This window comes from Bubalus bubalis, chromosome X (assembly GCF_019923935.1).
Source record: "Bubalus bubalis isolate 160015118507 breed Murrah chromosome X, NDDB_SH_1, whole genome shotgun sequence".
Lineage (NCBI taxonomy): Eukaryota > Metazoa > Chordata > Mammalia > Artiodactyla > Bovidae > Bubalus > Bubalus bubalis.
Window position 1 is genome coordinate 63,255,958 of NC_059181.1, and position 13,894 is coordinate 63,269,851.

Genomic DNA, 13,894 nt, shown 5'->3' on the forward strand with positions numbered 1-13,894 from the left:
ATAGTAATGACTGTTTCAGCTGGGCTTCATGAGTCCACCTGGCAGCAGGAGACGCAACTAGAAAATGTGATTAAGTAAGAAGTGTCAGAGTGTAAGTCTTAACGAGGAAATGTGAAAAAAGAAACATGGCGGGGCATTTTTTCAGTAGAAAAAAGCGAGATCTACTACACTGAATACAATGACATTGTTACTCTAGCTGTTTGCACAGGCGCAGTGCAGGAATTCTCAGAGCACGCCTACGCGCACATTATCTCCCCTTCTCTTTCCCTCTCTTTCCACTTTCCTCTCTCTCTCCCTTTTTCCCCCTCTCCTCTGCCCCTCCCATCACTTGGTCTTTCGGTCTTTCCATTACTTAGTTGACGTCTCTCCTTCCGACCCTCCACTCCCTACCCGTTTATCCCCCTCCCCCCTTCCTTTTCCGCCTCTAGCGGACGCAACTTGCGCAAGCGCACTCGCTACAAAGCCTCGCTCTTTGTCCCCATCTGTCGTTCACACGAACTCCAGTCTTTCACATTTAGTAGCCAATAAGATCGAAGAAATGGTGGAAAACCGATTCCACCTCTGGAGATAAATGTTGATTGGCATATCAGATAACCAATAGGGAACGCTACTTTGTACCCCTTGGGAGGCACCGATCTCCGCCGTCTCGTTTCCGGCGGTCGCGCGCTCTTTTCTCGGGACGGTAAAGGCCGTGTAGCGTCGCCGTTACTCTGAGCAGAAAACAGTCGGTGGAGGGTGAGTATGGGGTCGACTTAGTTCTTGTTGGAGAGAAGAGTAGGATTTCTAGCGACAATCGGTGAAGGAAGAGATGAGGGCGAGGCTGGGTTTGAAGGAAGGTGGGCCGTTCGTTCTGCGGCCCCTTGAGGCCTTGTCTCCGCGGCCACACGGTCTCCTCATCCCACCCGCGGGGGCCCATCGCTCTCCCTTGATCTCGCCTTCTGCTTTAACTTGGTTCCCGTTTCCCTTCCCTTGTCGTTTTTTAGTGCAACACATCTTGGAAGCTGAACCTTGTCAGTAAGTTCCCCAATCGTTGAGCCGCCCTGGGCCTGAGGGTGTGGGGTCTATTATCCGGGAGCACTGAAGTCGCGGCTGCAGGAGGAGGCGCTTTGTCGGGCGCTCCTCCTCTCGACCTCGTGAGGCCGTTAGTTCCGGAGGAGAAAGGGGGCCCCCTCCCCTACCCCAGCGATGCTTCTTTGTCAAAACTCTGAGCTGGGAAGTTCATCTGCTAGTCCAGCCCTTGTTGTTTTCCTAGGCAGATTCCTGAAGACTTTTTTTTGTCCTGTTGCCTATCTACTCGACCTATTTATGATATCACTTTTAAAAAAATGAAAATTAATTTTATGGATTTCCTATCGGGTATTTTACTTTTGGAAATACTATTGTAAGCTGCCGCTTTGTGTTCTTAACAGAAGTCGAGGTTAAGGAGGACTGGGAGGCACTTTGTTATCTTCAAAGTTGAGGTAGGGGTAGGGTTGTCAGAGAAAATACAGGACACCCCGTTAGATTTGAATTTCACGTAAACAACAAATTTTTTAGTATACGCGGAATGGGACACTAAAGATCATTTATTTTTCAAAATCTGAAATTCAGATTTAACTGTAATGTGTTTTTATTTGATACATCTGGCCACTCTAATGGGGGGATCCTGGCTAGATTTATATTGTGTCTTTGTCCATGTTCTTGTTACTAAGTGAAAGGTCCTAAGAAATTCTTAGAAAAGGGCCTTACGTTGCCAGTGCCTCCTGCAGCTTTCAGGCTGATCCACATCCAGGCAGCCATCTCCATCTGGTAGGTTTTTACCAGATTTACCCCACACACAGTTTCCACTTAAAAGTTGATCCTTTTCCTGAAAATTAAGGGGACTTTTTTTTTAGGTTTCAGATATGTGGTGTAGTGTTTGGTCTTAAACAACATTTGTGCAGTTGTTTTGCAAATAGCCCCAGTTTTTCTAACAGCAATATGTATTTGCTCTCAAGAAGTCCATCAGGGTTAGTCTTTGGGGCAAATAAGTAGACATAAATCCTTACTGTTGATCTTTATGATTTATTCCCTTTTCAGAGGCCCCAGTGGCTAGGGGCAGTGAATTTATTACCCAGATATCTGCACATATTTCCAAATTATATTGGTGGTCATCATCAGAAGTAGATTACAGGGACAAATGCTTACTGAATACTTGCTACTTTGTGGGCACTGTTTTAGGTGATTTATACAGTATTATTTTGTGTTTACTGTTGAATGCCTTCTTGGGAAATAAACTGAAGGGAAAGAGTATAAAGATTGGTATTATGGAGACATTTACTCGACACAAAGGTAGGCAGTTTGGTTGTAAAAATAATTTTTGCTAGAATCCAGAAGAGCAAGGGAAGAATGTAATTGATGAAATTTGTCTAACTGGAGCACCGCATATGTAGAAATAGGGGTGGTGATTGCCAGCAGGAACAAATAGCTGTTATGTCCATTATCTGGTTCAGTCAAAATAACCAGCCCTGTGAGATAGATGTTACCCCCATCTTACAAATGAGGAAACTAAGACTTAGAGGTTAGGTGACATTTTAGTAAGTGTTTTGAATTCTAAAGTCTAAAATCAAGGTGAGTTCGATTACTCAGTTTGTACCATAGCAATGAACATGAGCTTTAGAGTTCAACAGACCTGAGTTCTACTCCATGCTTCATCACATTTGTGTGACCTTGGATGTGCATCAGTTTTCTTATTCAGAAGATAGTTGTGAGTATTAAATGAGATAATATAGTCTTAGCACAGTGCCTGACATTCAGTGATCAGTTAATATCTGGTATTAACATCTTAACTACCACACTGCACTTTCTAAAATAAAAAATAACTTCCATTGAAGTAATTCTAAATAGTTTAAAACATTCCTATGATCAAAGAGATAATTTCTACTAAGAAATTGTAAAATGGCCTTTTTGAATGGAGTGGTGAGGTGTGGTTAGGATGTAAATAGAGAATTTTTAATATTTCAGTTTTGAGTGGATCTCTGTAAGGATTTCTATTAACATATAACAGTGTGGGTTCCTGAATGGGATGCAAGGTATTGAGGCTGGGGCCACTGACTCTTAAATTAAAGGCTGGAGATTAAAAAAAATAGAAAGACTCTTTGGATTCTAGCCAGAGGTAAAAAGAAATAGTTGGAGAAATGGCTGTGAAAAGAATTCAAGTTTCTGCTATAGGCTTTTGGGATCAGGGGAACAGGGGTGTTTAATATGTAGGACTCATAGGGGAAAACATCTGATGCTAATGCCCACCTTACCTATCCCCAGCTCTATTTTTATGTTTTAATTTCTTGTATCTTATTTTTAAAAACATTTTCTATTTTTTTAAGGTGTCAAATTTGCTCTGAAACTGCTGCACTTATTCACAGTATTTAAAGTTGTTAAACTATAACCTATGTGGCAAGAGTCACAAAGGTGTTTAATAAGAATTTATCCTACGGAGATACTTATTGCAACATTATAATAGGAAAAAGCTGAAAACAGCCTAAATGTCTCATAGGGAATAGTTTAGTAAATTAGTGTACATCCAATTGGACTTTATGTAACCATTAACAATTATAATTAAGTTGACAGGAGGAATGAGAAAAGGGTGAATATAAAATAGTGCATTTATGGCTGCAGTTTTGGAATGACAATGTATCTTTTTAAAGGTTAAGAAGCGAAAATGGAAATTGTGGGAGGAATATCTGTTCATGGAGGTGCCCCAAGACTTAGCTGAGAGCATTGGTGTATAATAGTGACAAATTATAAATAACCTAAGTGTGCCGGCACTATAAGGGCTTGGTTGACAGCAGAATACAGAGTCCATTAACAATAAATGTAGAAGATTTAGGGACATGGAGTATACCATTTAGAGTACATACAAATATGTAAATAAGTGACTGAAATGGTATATCAAAATGTCAACAGTGACTCTTTCAGTGGTCAGTTTTTGGGTTTTTGTTTTATTGTTTCCTATGTTAAAGATGTAGTTTGTACTTTATTAATGAAGAACAAGACTGATGAAATGATATAAATGAGAATTCAAGTTTTGGCTTGAATGTCAGATTTCTAGTGAGGCTAAACTCACAACTCTGTTTAAAATTGCAAATCTTCCCCTTCCACTTCCTGTCCACTTTCCCCTCCATTCAACTTTTATTTTCTCCTAGCATTAAACCTCTTAAGTACTATGTAAATTAATTATTATGTATGTTTTCTCTCACTGGAAGGTTATCTCTGGTGAAGGCAAGACTGTTCATTGATTCATCCCAAGCACCTAGAATAGTGTCTAGCAAATAAGCATTTGGTGAATATTTGTTGAATTAATGTAAAAAATCAGTAAAAAAGAAAAAGTCATTTTTATCATTTTGTTACTGGAAAGTCAGTTACAGTGACTATTTCATGGATGTAGTTTTTAAGTCTTAAAATTATATTCTTAGAATAAATTATTAGAAGTAGAATTCCTGAGTTAAGAAATATGAACATCTTGATACCTCTTGTTACCTGTTGTCTTATAAAACAACTTTATATAGAACTTAACTGCATTGATATTTTCAGTTTTGGTAGGATATGATATAAAAAATGTATCACTGTTAAAGTTTTATACACATAAGTGTCTTGTATATTCCTCATCCAGAATCAACAGTTACCAAGCCTTTGTCACATTTTTTTAATCTGAGGAATATAATTTATTTTAAGGGAATCATATGATGTTAATAATACAGTTTTCAGGGAAAAGATAATTTTCTGCATCTTTCTTTCAGTTAAATCTGACTGGAGGGTCTTATGTTTAGGGTAAACGATTCAGAATTGATTTTTGTCCTTTAATTTACTGGAAAACTGCCTTTGGATAAGGGAGATGGTCCTCCGCTGATCTGTTAGGAAATTTCCATCTTAAAACCATCAACTTTTGTATTCAGCCTGGATTATACCAGGAATTTTCATTTTAATCTTACGAGTTTTTTGGCCATGCTGAGTGGCTTACAGGATCTCTTATTACCCAGTCAGGGATTGAAGCCCAGCCACAACAGTGGCTTGGAATCCTAACCACTAGGCAACCAGGGAACTCCCTTATGTTGATTTTAAATGACAAAATTTAATATTTTATGATTGTATATGTTTGTATTTGATGCTTCTATTACTTTGGTAGTCGTTTATCTTTCTATTGTGATTAATAATGATATTTAGTAATAACAATATATGCTAGTACAGAACTAGTATTTTCACATATTTATTCATCTTCATAGCTACCTTGAGAGGTAGGTGTTTTTATTATCCCTTTTATAACAACTTAAGGAACTGGTTCAAAAGTAATTTACTAGTAAGTGTTAGGACCATGTTTCAAATATAAGTATGTCTAAGTCTATACAGCCCATACTGTTCCACAGTATCAACTGTAGGCTAGGGTTGCAAGGTGCCAGAGAAAAACAAGACTTACTAGTCCTCGAGATAACAAGAATCTATTTCAATAATTGTATTTTTAAAGTGATTTAATATTATGATAGGGCCATTTTTTAGGGAGTAGATTATTTTGGGAAAGTCACTTCAATGCATGTAGTTATTGAACTGGAAGGTTCCTCAAGTCATTCTATTGCAAGCTGTTCTTATTTAGTACTTGTCTAGTTTCTGTGTGCAGTATAACTGCTAGTGCTGGTGGTTTTAGATGCTTGAATTGTACTCCTTCACCATACCTGTTTGAAATAGTACCATAGGTGATTGACTGACATGTAAGTCACCAGGAAATTAGTGACTGAATATGTTCTAAGCACTGAATGTGTCTGACATTCCAGTTTATTTTTAGGGTACAAAGATGCAGAGCAATAAAACTTTTAACTTGGAGAAACAAAACCACACTCCAAGGAAGCATCATCAACATCACCATCAGCAGCACCACCAGCAGCAACAGCAGCAGCCACCACCTCCACCAATGCCTGCAAATGGGCAGCAAGCCAGCAGCCAGAGTAAGTACATGCTAGGTAATGAAGTAGAAACTATTCCCAAGTCGGTTCTCTCTTGGGAATAGTTTCTTGATTTTTAGATGCGACTCGTGGGATTATAAAGGAATGGGCTTTTGTGGCACACTTTTGTTGTTCTTTTCCCTATTTACCTCAATATTTAGGATAGAAAAAGGCTGATTCTCTGAAATAAGGAGCAGATCTGTAGGATAGCAGTTGAATACAGGTTGCTTTGCTGCACTGGCACATCCTTTTGCTAAACAGATGGCTGCATGTTTTACCTGAGAGCTTGGTTCTTACTGTGGTAATCATCATATGAGAAAATATAAAGAAGGTTTTTAAGACTTAATGGAGAAGAAATCTGATACTGAGTATTATACTTTTAGCCTGGGGCCTCTGCCTCCCTAGTTTTAATCAGAGTAAAAGATCTTTAAAGATACATTCCCATCCATTCAGCTAACTTTGAGCACCTCTTGTATGTGTCTAAAACTACAAACAACCTCATCTTCCTTATTTCCAAAAATTCCTACAAAGAATACTCTTTCCTAACTCATTTCTTTTCATTATATTACCCCAAGCCTGAAAGAATGGGAACTGTTAAGGTTATGAAGATTGATTTGGGATTGGGAAATGGGACAGTTTTTTTTTTTTTTTTAATTGTAATTATGTTTTAAATGTAAAAATCCAGTCACTTCTGACATAGAGCTCCTTGACTTGCTTGGTTTTCTCTTTGACAGTAACTCTTGTATTGTCTTTCTGTCTCTGAGTTAGTCTAGGTTGGCTCCTGGACCACAGTAGAGCTGTTGAGAAGTCCGTCCTCCCTCCCTCCACCCCCCAGATCTTTGCATACTGCTTTCACATTCTAAGTGCAATTTACTGATAAGTGGTTAGTGGATAGATTCCATTGGGAAATGGTGTTGACTTCTCTACAGCAATTACATTTCTTATCTAGCAGCAGTTGTTGTAAATCTCTCCCCAATCTTTTAAGTGACTATGTTTCTTCTCTCAGATGAAGGCTTGACTATTGACCTGAAGAATTTTAGGAAACCAGGAGAGAAGACCTTCACCCAGCGTAGCCGGCTCTTTGTGGGCAATCTTCCTCCTGACATCACTGAGGAGGAAATGAGGAAACTGTTTGAGAAATATGGGAAGGCAGGCGAAGTCTTCATTCATAAGGACAAGGGCTTTGGCTTTATCCGCTTGGTAAGCAGCTGTAGGCTTTTAGAGCATGGGCTCTAAATGGTGGTGAAGCTGGGAAATGATGGATATGGAAAATTAGGCAGTAGAAATAATTCTCAGATGATGTTTGTAAAAGCTTATAGTTGGTAGAACAGGACAAAATGCATATTTTATTTTAATTTTTCCTGATAGGTTTTTGTTTCAAGGCAACATAGGTTTATTTGCCTAGGACTCTGGGGTTTAAGTATGCCCTTTGGAACTTTTTTTAATTGGGAAATTTCAAGCATATAGAAGTGGAGAGAATAGTACAGTGAACCTGCACATACTTGTTACCCAGCTTCAATAATTATCAAGTCATAGTTAATCTTGTTTTTTCTGTACCTTTCCCCTGTTTACTGTCCCCTACAAATACTTTTAGTAAGTTAAGATTTTTTCCTGAAAAAATGGGAAAAGACTTTTAGTAATGATCAAGATTTATATAATTTATTTCCAAAGCCCTTATGCATGTATTATCTCACTTAAGAGTCTTCAAAACTTTGAGGGGACAGTTTTTTATCTATTTTTTTTTGTATCTACTTTGAAAGAAAAATTTTAATTGCTAAAATCCACATAATATAACATTTATCAATCATTTTTAAGTGTAGATGTCTGATTTGATTTAGGAAATGTGTTTAAGTATGTGGGGGAAACCTTTTTGGGCGTTATCTATCTCCATAAATGAGGAACATAATGTGCTAGTAAGATCACTGGATGTTATGGTTAGAACCAGTCTTCATTCCAGATCTACCACTAACTCAAAACTATATGGGCAAGTCATTTTTTTCTGGGGCTCAGATTCCTCTTTAAGAATGTGGAGGGGAGGGTCCCATCAAGGTCTGTGGTTCTAAAGAGGCCTCTTGGAGGGTGTAATGATTCTGATTACTCTGGTACATAGCTAGCTGAAACTAAAATAATTCTGACTTCTGTATTGTAAGGGTAGGTTTTATGCTGGTCATTGTTGTCCAGATTTAACACTTAAGAGAATAGCTTGTGATACTGATGACCATGTAAGTCATGTTAACTCTAGAATTTCCAATTGATTTATTACAAGGCCATCAGAGCAATTAGGTTAACCAAAGAATTATCTGAAACACATGAATCCATTCTTCCAGTTCCATCCATTTTTTTTGTATGTTGTTGCCAAGGGTTTTGGGTTGTGTTTTTTTTTTTTTTTTGAGACATTGAGGTATTGAGCTATGGTACTTTAGACTCTTGATGGCTGTGTAGGTGGTCATTGTTCAGCTATTGAGTTATTCTGACTTTGCTCTGCTTCCTAGGAAACACGAACCCTAGCGGAGATTGCCAAAGTAGAACTGGACAACATGCCACTCCGTGGAAAGCAGCTGCGTGTGCGCTTTGCCTGCCACAGTGCATCCCTTACAGTCCGAAACCTTCCTCAGTATGTGTCCAATGAACTGCTGGAGGAGGCCTTTTCTGTGTTCGGCCAGGTGGAGAGGGCTGTAGTCATTGTGGATGATCGAGGCAGGCCCTCAGGAAAAGGCATTGTTGAATTCTCAGGGAAGCCAGCTGCTCGGAAAGCTCTGGACAGATGCAGTGAAGGCTCCTTCCTGCTAACCACGTGAGTGAGGGGTCATTTTCAGAAACATACCTTAAATGCTACTTCCTTCTGTGGTCTCGGGAGTTAGCCTCTAAGAAGCATGTTCTTGTGTTCATTTAGAAGACTAGATACAATCCAGCTCTCTGGTAGGGTTTTCAGTATAATCTTAAATTAATGGAAATGGTATGAGGATTAAAAGATAGACATTTTCAGTAAGTTGTCATTTAGTCAGTGTTAAATCTCCCCTTACTTTGAAGTTTTAGAACTCGTAAATTGTTTTGTGCATGCAACATTTCTCTTAGTATTTATTCTAAGTCATTATCTTGAGTTCTGAGTTTGCTTGCTCAGTTGTATCTGACATTTTTGTGAACTCATAGACTGTAGCTCACCAGGCTTCTCTATCCGTGTAATTTCCTAGGCAAGAATACTGGAGTGGGTTGCTGTTTCCTTTCCAGGGGATCTTCCCAACCCAGGGCTCAAGCCTGTGGTACCTGCAGCATCTCCTGCATGGCAGGCAAATGATGGCTGCAATGGGGCAGCCCCGCACTTAAGTACTTTACCTACTTAAAGGCTGTGTTCAGAGATCTGAACACTGACCCCATCCTGTCAACCCCAGATTCCACAGAGTTCTGTTTAAAGGACTTGGTTACTTGGGACTAGGTGTAAAAGCACCTTCAGAAGTATGTTTAATTGTTTAGTGCTGACCCTTAATTAGTTCATTGTGCCACTGACTCATGTGGAGAGGGAAGCCTAATGAAGGTTATAATTTGACTAACACTGAGTGTTTTTCTTTCTCCCAGATTTCCTCGACCTGTGACTGTGGAGCCCATGGACCAGTTAGATGATGAGGAGGGACTCCCAGAGAAGCTGGTTATAAAGAATCAGCAATTTCACAAGTATGTGATCCTGTCAGATTCCCTGTTAGTTGTTTGCCTATTTATTCTTAAGGAGGCTTGTAATGGGTTGTGTAAAAGAGGCAAGTCTTTGCTGTATGTGTTCAGTGGCAGCCATTGTCTTGGCCCTTGGGAGGAATGTAGTGTTTAGTTGGGAGAATCTTGGACAGAGTTTTAGTAACCCAGAAACCTTGTCAATAGAGAGCGAGAGCAGCCACCCAGATTTGCACAGCCTGGCTCCTTTGAGTATGAGTATGCCATGCGCTGGAAGGCACTTATTGAGATGGAAAAGCAGCAGCAGGACCAAGTGGACCGAAACATCAAGGAAGCTCGTGAGAAGCTGGAGATGGAGATGGAGGCTGCTCGCCATGAGCACCAGGTCATGCTAATGAGGCAGGGTGAGTATCTACCTAAGGCTTAAAACTAGAAGAAGGACAAAATAACTTTTTTTCAGGAGTTTCTTTGTATCAATCAGTAGAGAAAGGCCTAAACTTCAGCTTTTATTCTCTGAAATATTTTGTTGATCTTGGTAGGCAAATGAGCTTGGAGATGTGGCAGAGGATACTGGATTCTGTGGAGAAGGAAATAATAGGTTTGACTTCATTTTTGGAATCTGGATACCTCAGATGGCCACTCAGGGATTAAATATCCCCTTTGCTTTCTGGATCTTTATTTGTGGAAAATTAATGGGCCTATATGAGGAGGGTGAAGAATATTCTGAATTGGTCTGTTGTTTTTCTAGATTTGATGAGGCGTCAAGAAGAACTTCGGAGGATGGAAGAGCTGCACAATCAAGAAGTGCAAAAACGAAAGCAGCTGGAGCTCAGGTAACTTTTTTTTCCTCCAACCCTTTTTCTTCACCAGCTCTACAAGGTAGTGTCTCACTCCTGCTTCTTACCACCATGCTACCTCATGCATTTGTAAATATGCTGGCAAATATTTCCTGGCTGCTTCTTAAGTTCTCCCTTTAGGTAGATGTTTTGACTGCCCATGGTTCTGTGAATTCTTGGGACTGCACTAAAGAGGAAAGCAGCTGAGTGACTGGTCTCATGAGGCTGGCTCCTTTGGGAAAGAACTTTTTCCCCTAAAGGACACATCTGGGTTGTTTTAGGGCTGGGCCCACTTAACAGTTGCCTGGAGAACTAAGGTAGTTTTCAGTGGGCTCTTGGATCTCCTTGGCTGAGTCCCCTATTAAGATAGATAATCTGTTCAAGTTCTGGAATGCCTGTGCTTAAATATCTTGGTGACTCTGTAGGCAGGAGGAGGAGCGCAGGCGCCGTGAGGAAGAGATGCGGCGGCAACAAGAAGAAATGATGCGACGACAGCAGGAAGGATTCAAGGGAACCTTCCCTGATGCGGTATATCTCTCATGTGCCCATGATACGACAAACTCACCACCAGGATTAGAAAACACGATAGGCTATGACCAATTTTTCCATTCTGTGACACTTCTTTTAGAAAGAAGCAGTCATAGGAAGGAAAGGTAAGGTTTGAAGAGGAACTCTTTTTACCTCACAGGCAATTTAGGATGAAAAGCTGGAGCTAGTATATGCTGTTTAATCTCAGTGACTGCAGGATCAGATAGATTCAGTCCTGTGGCAGCCTTGTCTGGTCTTCTGATGTCCTCAGCAGTTGTACAGGTTGGAGCCCTGAAAGAAATCATGTGTCTCTCCTTTCATCTCTCAATTTGTTCCTAATAGGAAACTCTGACTTGTGTCCTAGTAGCTCTAAACTTGAATTCATTGTACAACTACAGTGAGTTAGTTCAAGGAGCTGTTGCAGATGTTCTTTAGTGTGTGGTCCTTAGTGGATTGTGGTAGAATGAATGCAGTGCTGTCTTGGACTGTCTTGAGTGTTTTTTTGTTTTTCAGAGAGAGCAAGAGATACGGATGGGTCAGATGGCTATGGGAGGTAAGGACTTAGGAGATGAATGGTACAGATTTCTTTTTTTGTCTCATCTCTGGTGGACTATGTAGCTTCTCCTACCTAGTCCAAATTTTAGGGGCTTGACATTTCTGGAAGCAAATTTTGGTGGGAGGGTAACATGTCTTAGCCCAGAAGTCTTGACTTGTTTCCTTTGGCATAGATAAAGAATGTCAATGTCTGTCTCCTCTATTGATCACTACTCTGCTTTAGGTGCTATGGGCATAAACAACAGAGGTGCCATGCCCCCTGCTCCTGTGCCAGCTGGTACCCCAGCTCCTCCAGGACCAGCCACTATGATGCCAGATGGAACCTTGGGATTGGTAAACTGCAGAGCTTTATAGTAGCTAAATGGTGATAGGAGGAAGGACTTTGCCTTCATGGTCCTTGGGCCTGCTGCAATTTTGCTACAGATTAAATAGTTTTTAGGATCACTGTTATCTATAAAATGTTAATCTCAAGCTCTTTGAGTCTCGTGCAAACCCAATCTTAAATTATATTTTATCCTCTGACTGGCTAGTCTTGATTGACATTTTTTTGCTACCCTGGGTAAATAGGTTCCTTTTTGGAGGGAAGGCAACAAAGGTTAGGCATTATCATATGAAATACATGTGAGTCCAAAAGATTTATGGCTCATGCAATCCTGAGGTGGTTTAGTTGTAGTGTCAAAATGTTTACTTTGAATAGGGTTAAATTTGCTGAAGAGTGATGGCCTGCCCTTGTCCATATACCTAGTTCAGGAAAAAGTACTTGGCTAACATTTATCCAGCCCAGGAATTTAGTATATAATGTTACTTAGCCTGTAGGAATCAGGATAAAAAGTTAAAGATGGTTGGGTGGCACTGTCAGCAACTTTCTTTTTAGGGTTATCCACTATAGTTCTAAACAGGCTTAGTCTCCCCTACCATCAGGAACCTTGAATGTGGTGTGAAAATGGCCTCCAGGGGAGGGACTATGGATGGGTGGGAAGCTAGGGCACAGGTTCTATTATAATGTCATTCTCTTTTCTCTTTAAGACCCCACCAACAACTGAACGCTTTGGCCAAGCTGCTACAATGGAAGGAATTGGGGCAATTGGTGGAACCCCTCCTGCATTCAACCGTGCAGCTCCTGGAGCTGAATTTGCTCCAAACAAACGTCGCCGATACTAATAAAATTGCAGTGTCTAGTTTCCCAAAACCCTTAAAAGAAGGACCCTTTTTGGACTTAGCCGAATTCTACTCTGGAAAAGTGTTAGGGATTCCTCCCAATAGTTTAGGTCTTCCCTGCCTGTAGTACTCTAGGGAGTATGTTGGAGGCAGAGGGTAAGGGAGGGGTGATATTTAACAAATCAGTTCTATGTGGTATATCCTTTCACTAATCAATTCTGTGTGGTGCATTCCTAAAATCTCATGTGATTGTTGAGAGCCTGCGAGGGCCAGGGAGCCATGGCAAAATGGATCCAGTTAGAGCCCCCATTAATCTTAATCATTCCACTCTTTGTCCACCCTGTTCTATTTGCTTTCTTGTTCTTACACCCCCCGCCACCCCAGTTGGTTAAGAATCTGCCTGCAATGCTGGAGACCTGGGTTCGATTCCTGGGTTGGGAAGATCCCCTGGAGAAGGAAATGGCGACCCACTCCAGTATTCTTGCCTGGAGAATCCCATAGACAGAGGAGCCTGGTAGGCTACAGTCCATGTGGTTGCAAGAGTTGGACACGACTTAGTGCACTATCTCACCCCAGAGATCCTGCCACATATACCACAAAAACCAAACATCCCCCAATGACCTTGGCCCCACTGTTCCAATCACTCCCAGGTGGGAATTCAGGCACATGTCCACAGAGGTCACAGACAACATACATACGGTTCTGTTATGTCCCATATATTACCCTTTCATGTCCCAAGGAAGACATTTTCTCTTAGAGATTTTCATTTAGTGTATCTTTAAAAAATCTTGTGTTAAACTTGCCTCCATCTTTTTCTTGGGTAAGGACAACCCAGAAATGGCCCTTTTGTGTCTGTGATGTTGCCATTCACAGCTTTCTTGATAGGCCTAGTACAATCTTGAGAACAGGGTTGCTGTATGCTGAATGTCAGACGGTAGCTCTTAGCTTTGCCTATCTTAGGTAGTTATGCTGTGCATTTTTTATTGGTGTACCATGTTTGATTTTGTCCCTAATACCTTTGAAGTTTTTCTGAGAAATGAATAATGCAACATGAACTTATTAAAATACATTTTAAGCCTTTTAATTTTCTGTGCTGTTTTTGAAGGGGGGAGGAAGGGAAGTTCTGTCTCGGATGAGTGCAAGGCTATAAGAATAATCCTTTATGACCTTTTGCTTAAAATATTAATCATTTAGGCAAACATGGGAAAG

General features: G+C 40.3%; 1 protein-coding gene across 2 annotated transcripts; it reads left to right on the plus strand.

Moving 5' to 3' along the window:
- The first annotated feature begins 578 nt into the window (after positions 1–578).
- On the plus strand, positions 579–13,769 carry NONO (non-POU domain containing octamer binding). Of its 2 annotated transcripts, none has more exons than XM_006079429.4 (11): positions 579–735; positions 5,781–5,951; positions 6,955–7,148; positions 8,441–8,742; positions 9,522–9,617; positions 9,816–10,012; positions 10,357–10,441; positions 10,870–10,972; positions 11,486–11,525; positions 11,751–11,860; positions 12,554–13,769. In XM_006079429.4, exons 2-11 carry the CDS (start codon positions 5,801–5,803, stop codon positions 12,686–12,688), a joined length of 1,413 nt encoding a protein of 470 aa, XP_006079491.1. In that variant the 5' UTR covers positions 579–735; positions 5,781–5,800; the 3' UTR covers positions 12,689–13,769. The 2 variants fall into 2 exon arrangements, with proteins under 2 accessions (XP_006079491.1, XP_006079490.1); XM_006079428.4 differs by having other exon boundaries at positions 5,792–5,951.
- Positions 13,770–13,894: the final 125 nt, after the last annotated feature.

Coding starts and splice junctions, on each gene's coding strand:
- NONO (XM_006079429.4), top strand. CDS start 5,801: ATGCAGAGCAATAAAACTTTTAACTTGGAGAAACAAAACCACACTCCA. Junction 10,442..10,869: donor CGAAAGCAGCTGGAGCTCAG/GTAACTTTTTTT, acceptor GTGACTCTGTAG/GCAGGAGGAGGAGCGCAGGC. Junction 10,973..11,485: donor AGGGAACCTTCCCTGATGCG/GTATATCTCTCA, acceptor TTTGTTTTTCAG/AGAGAGCAAGAGATACGGAT.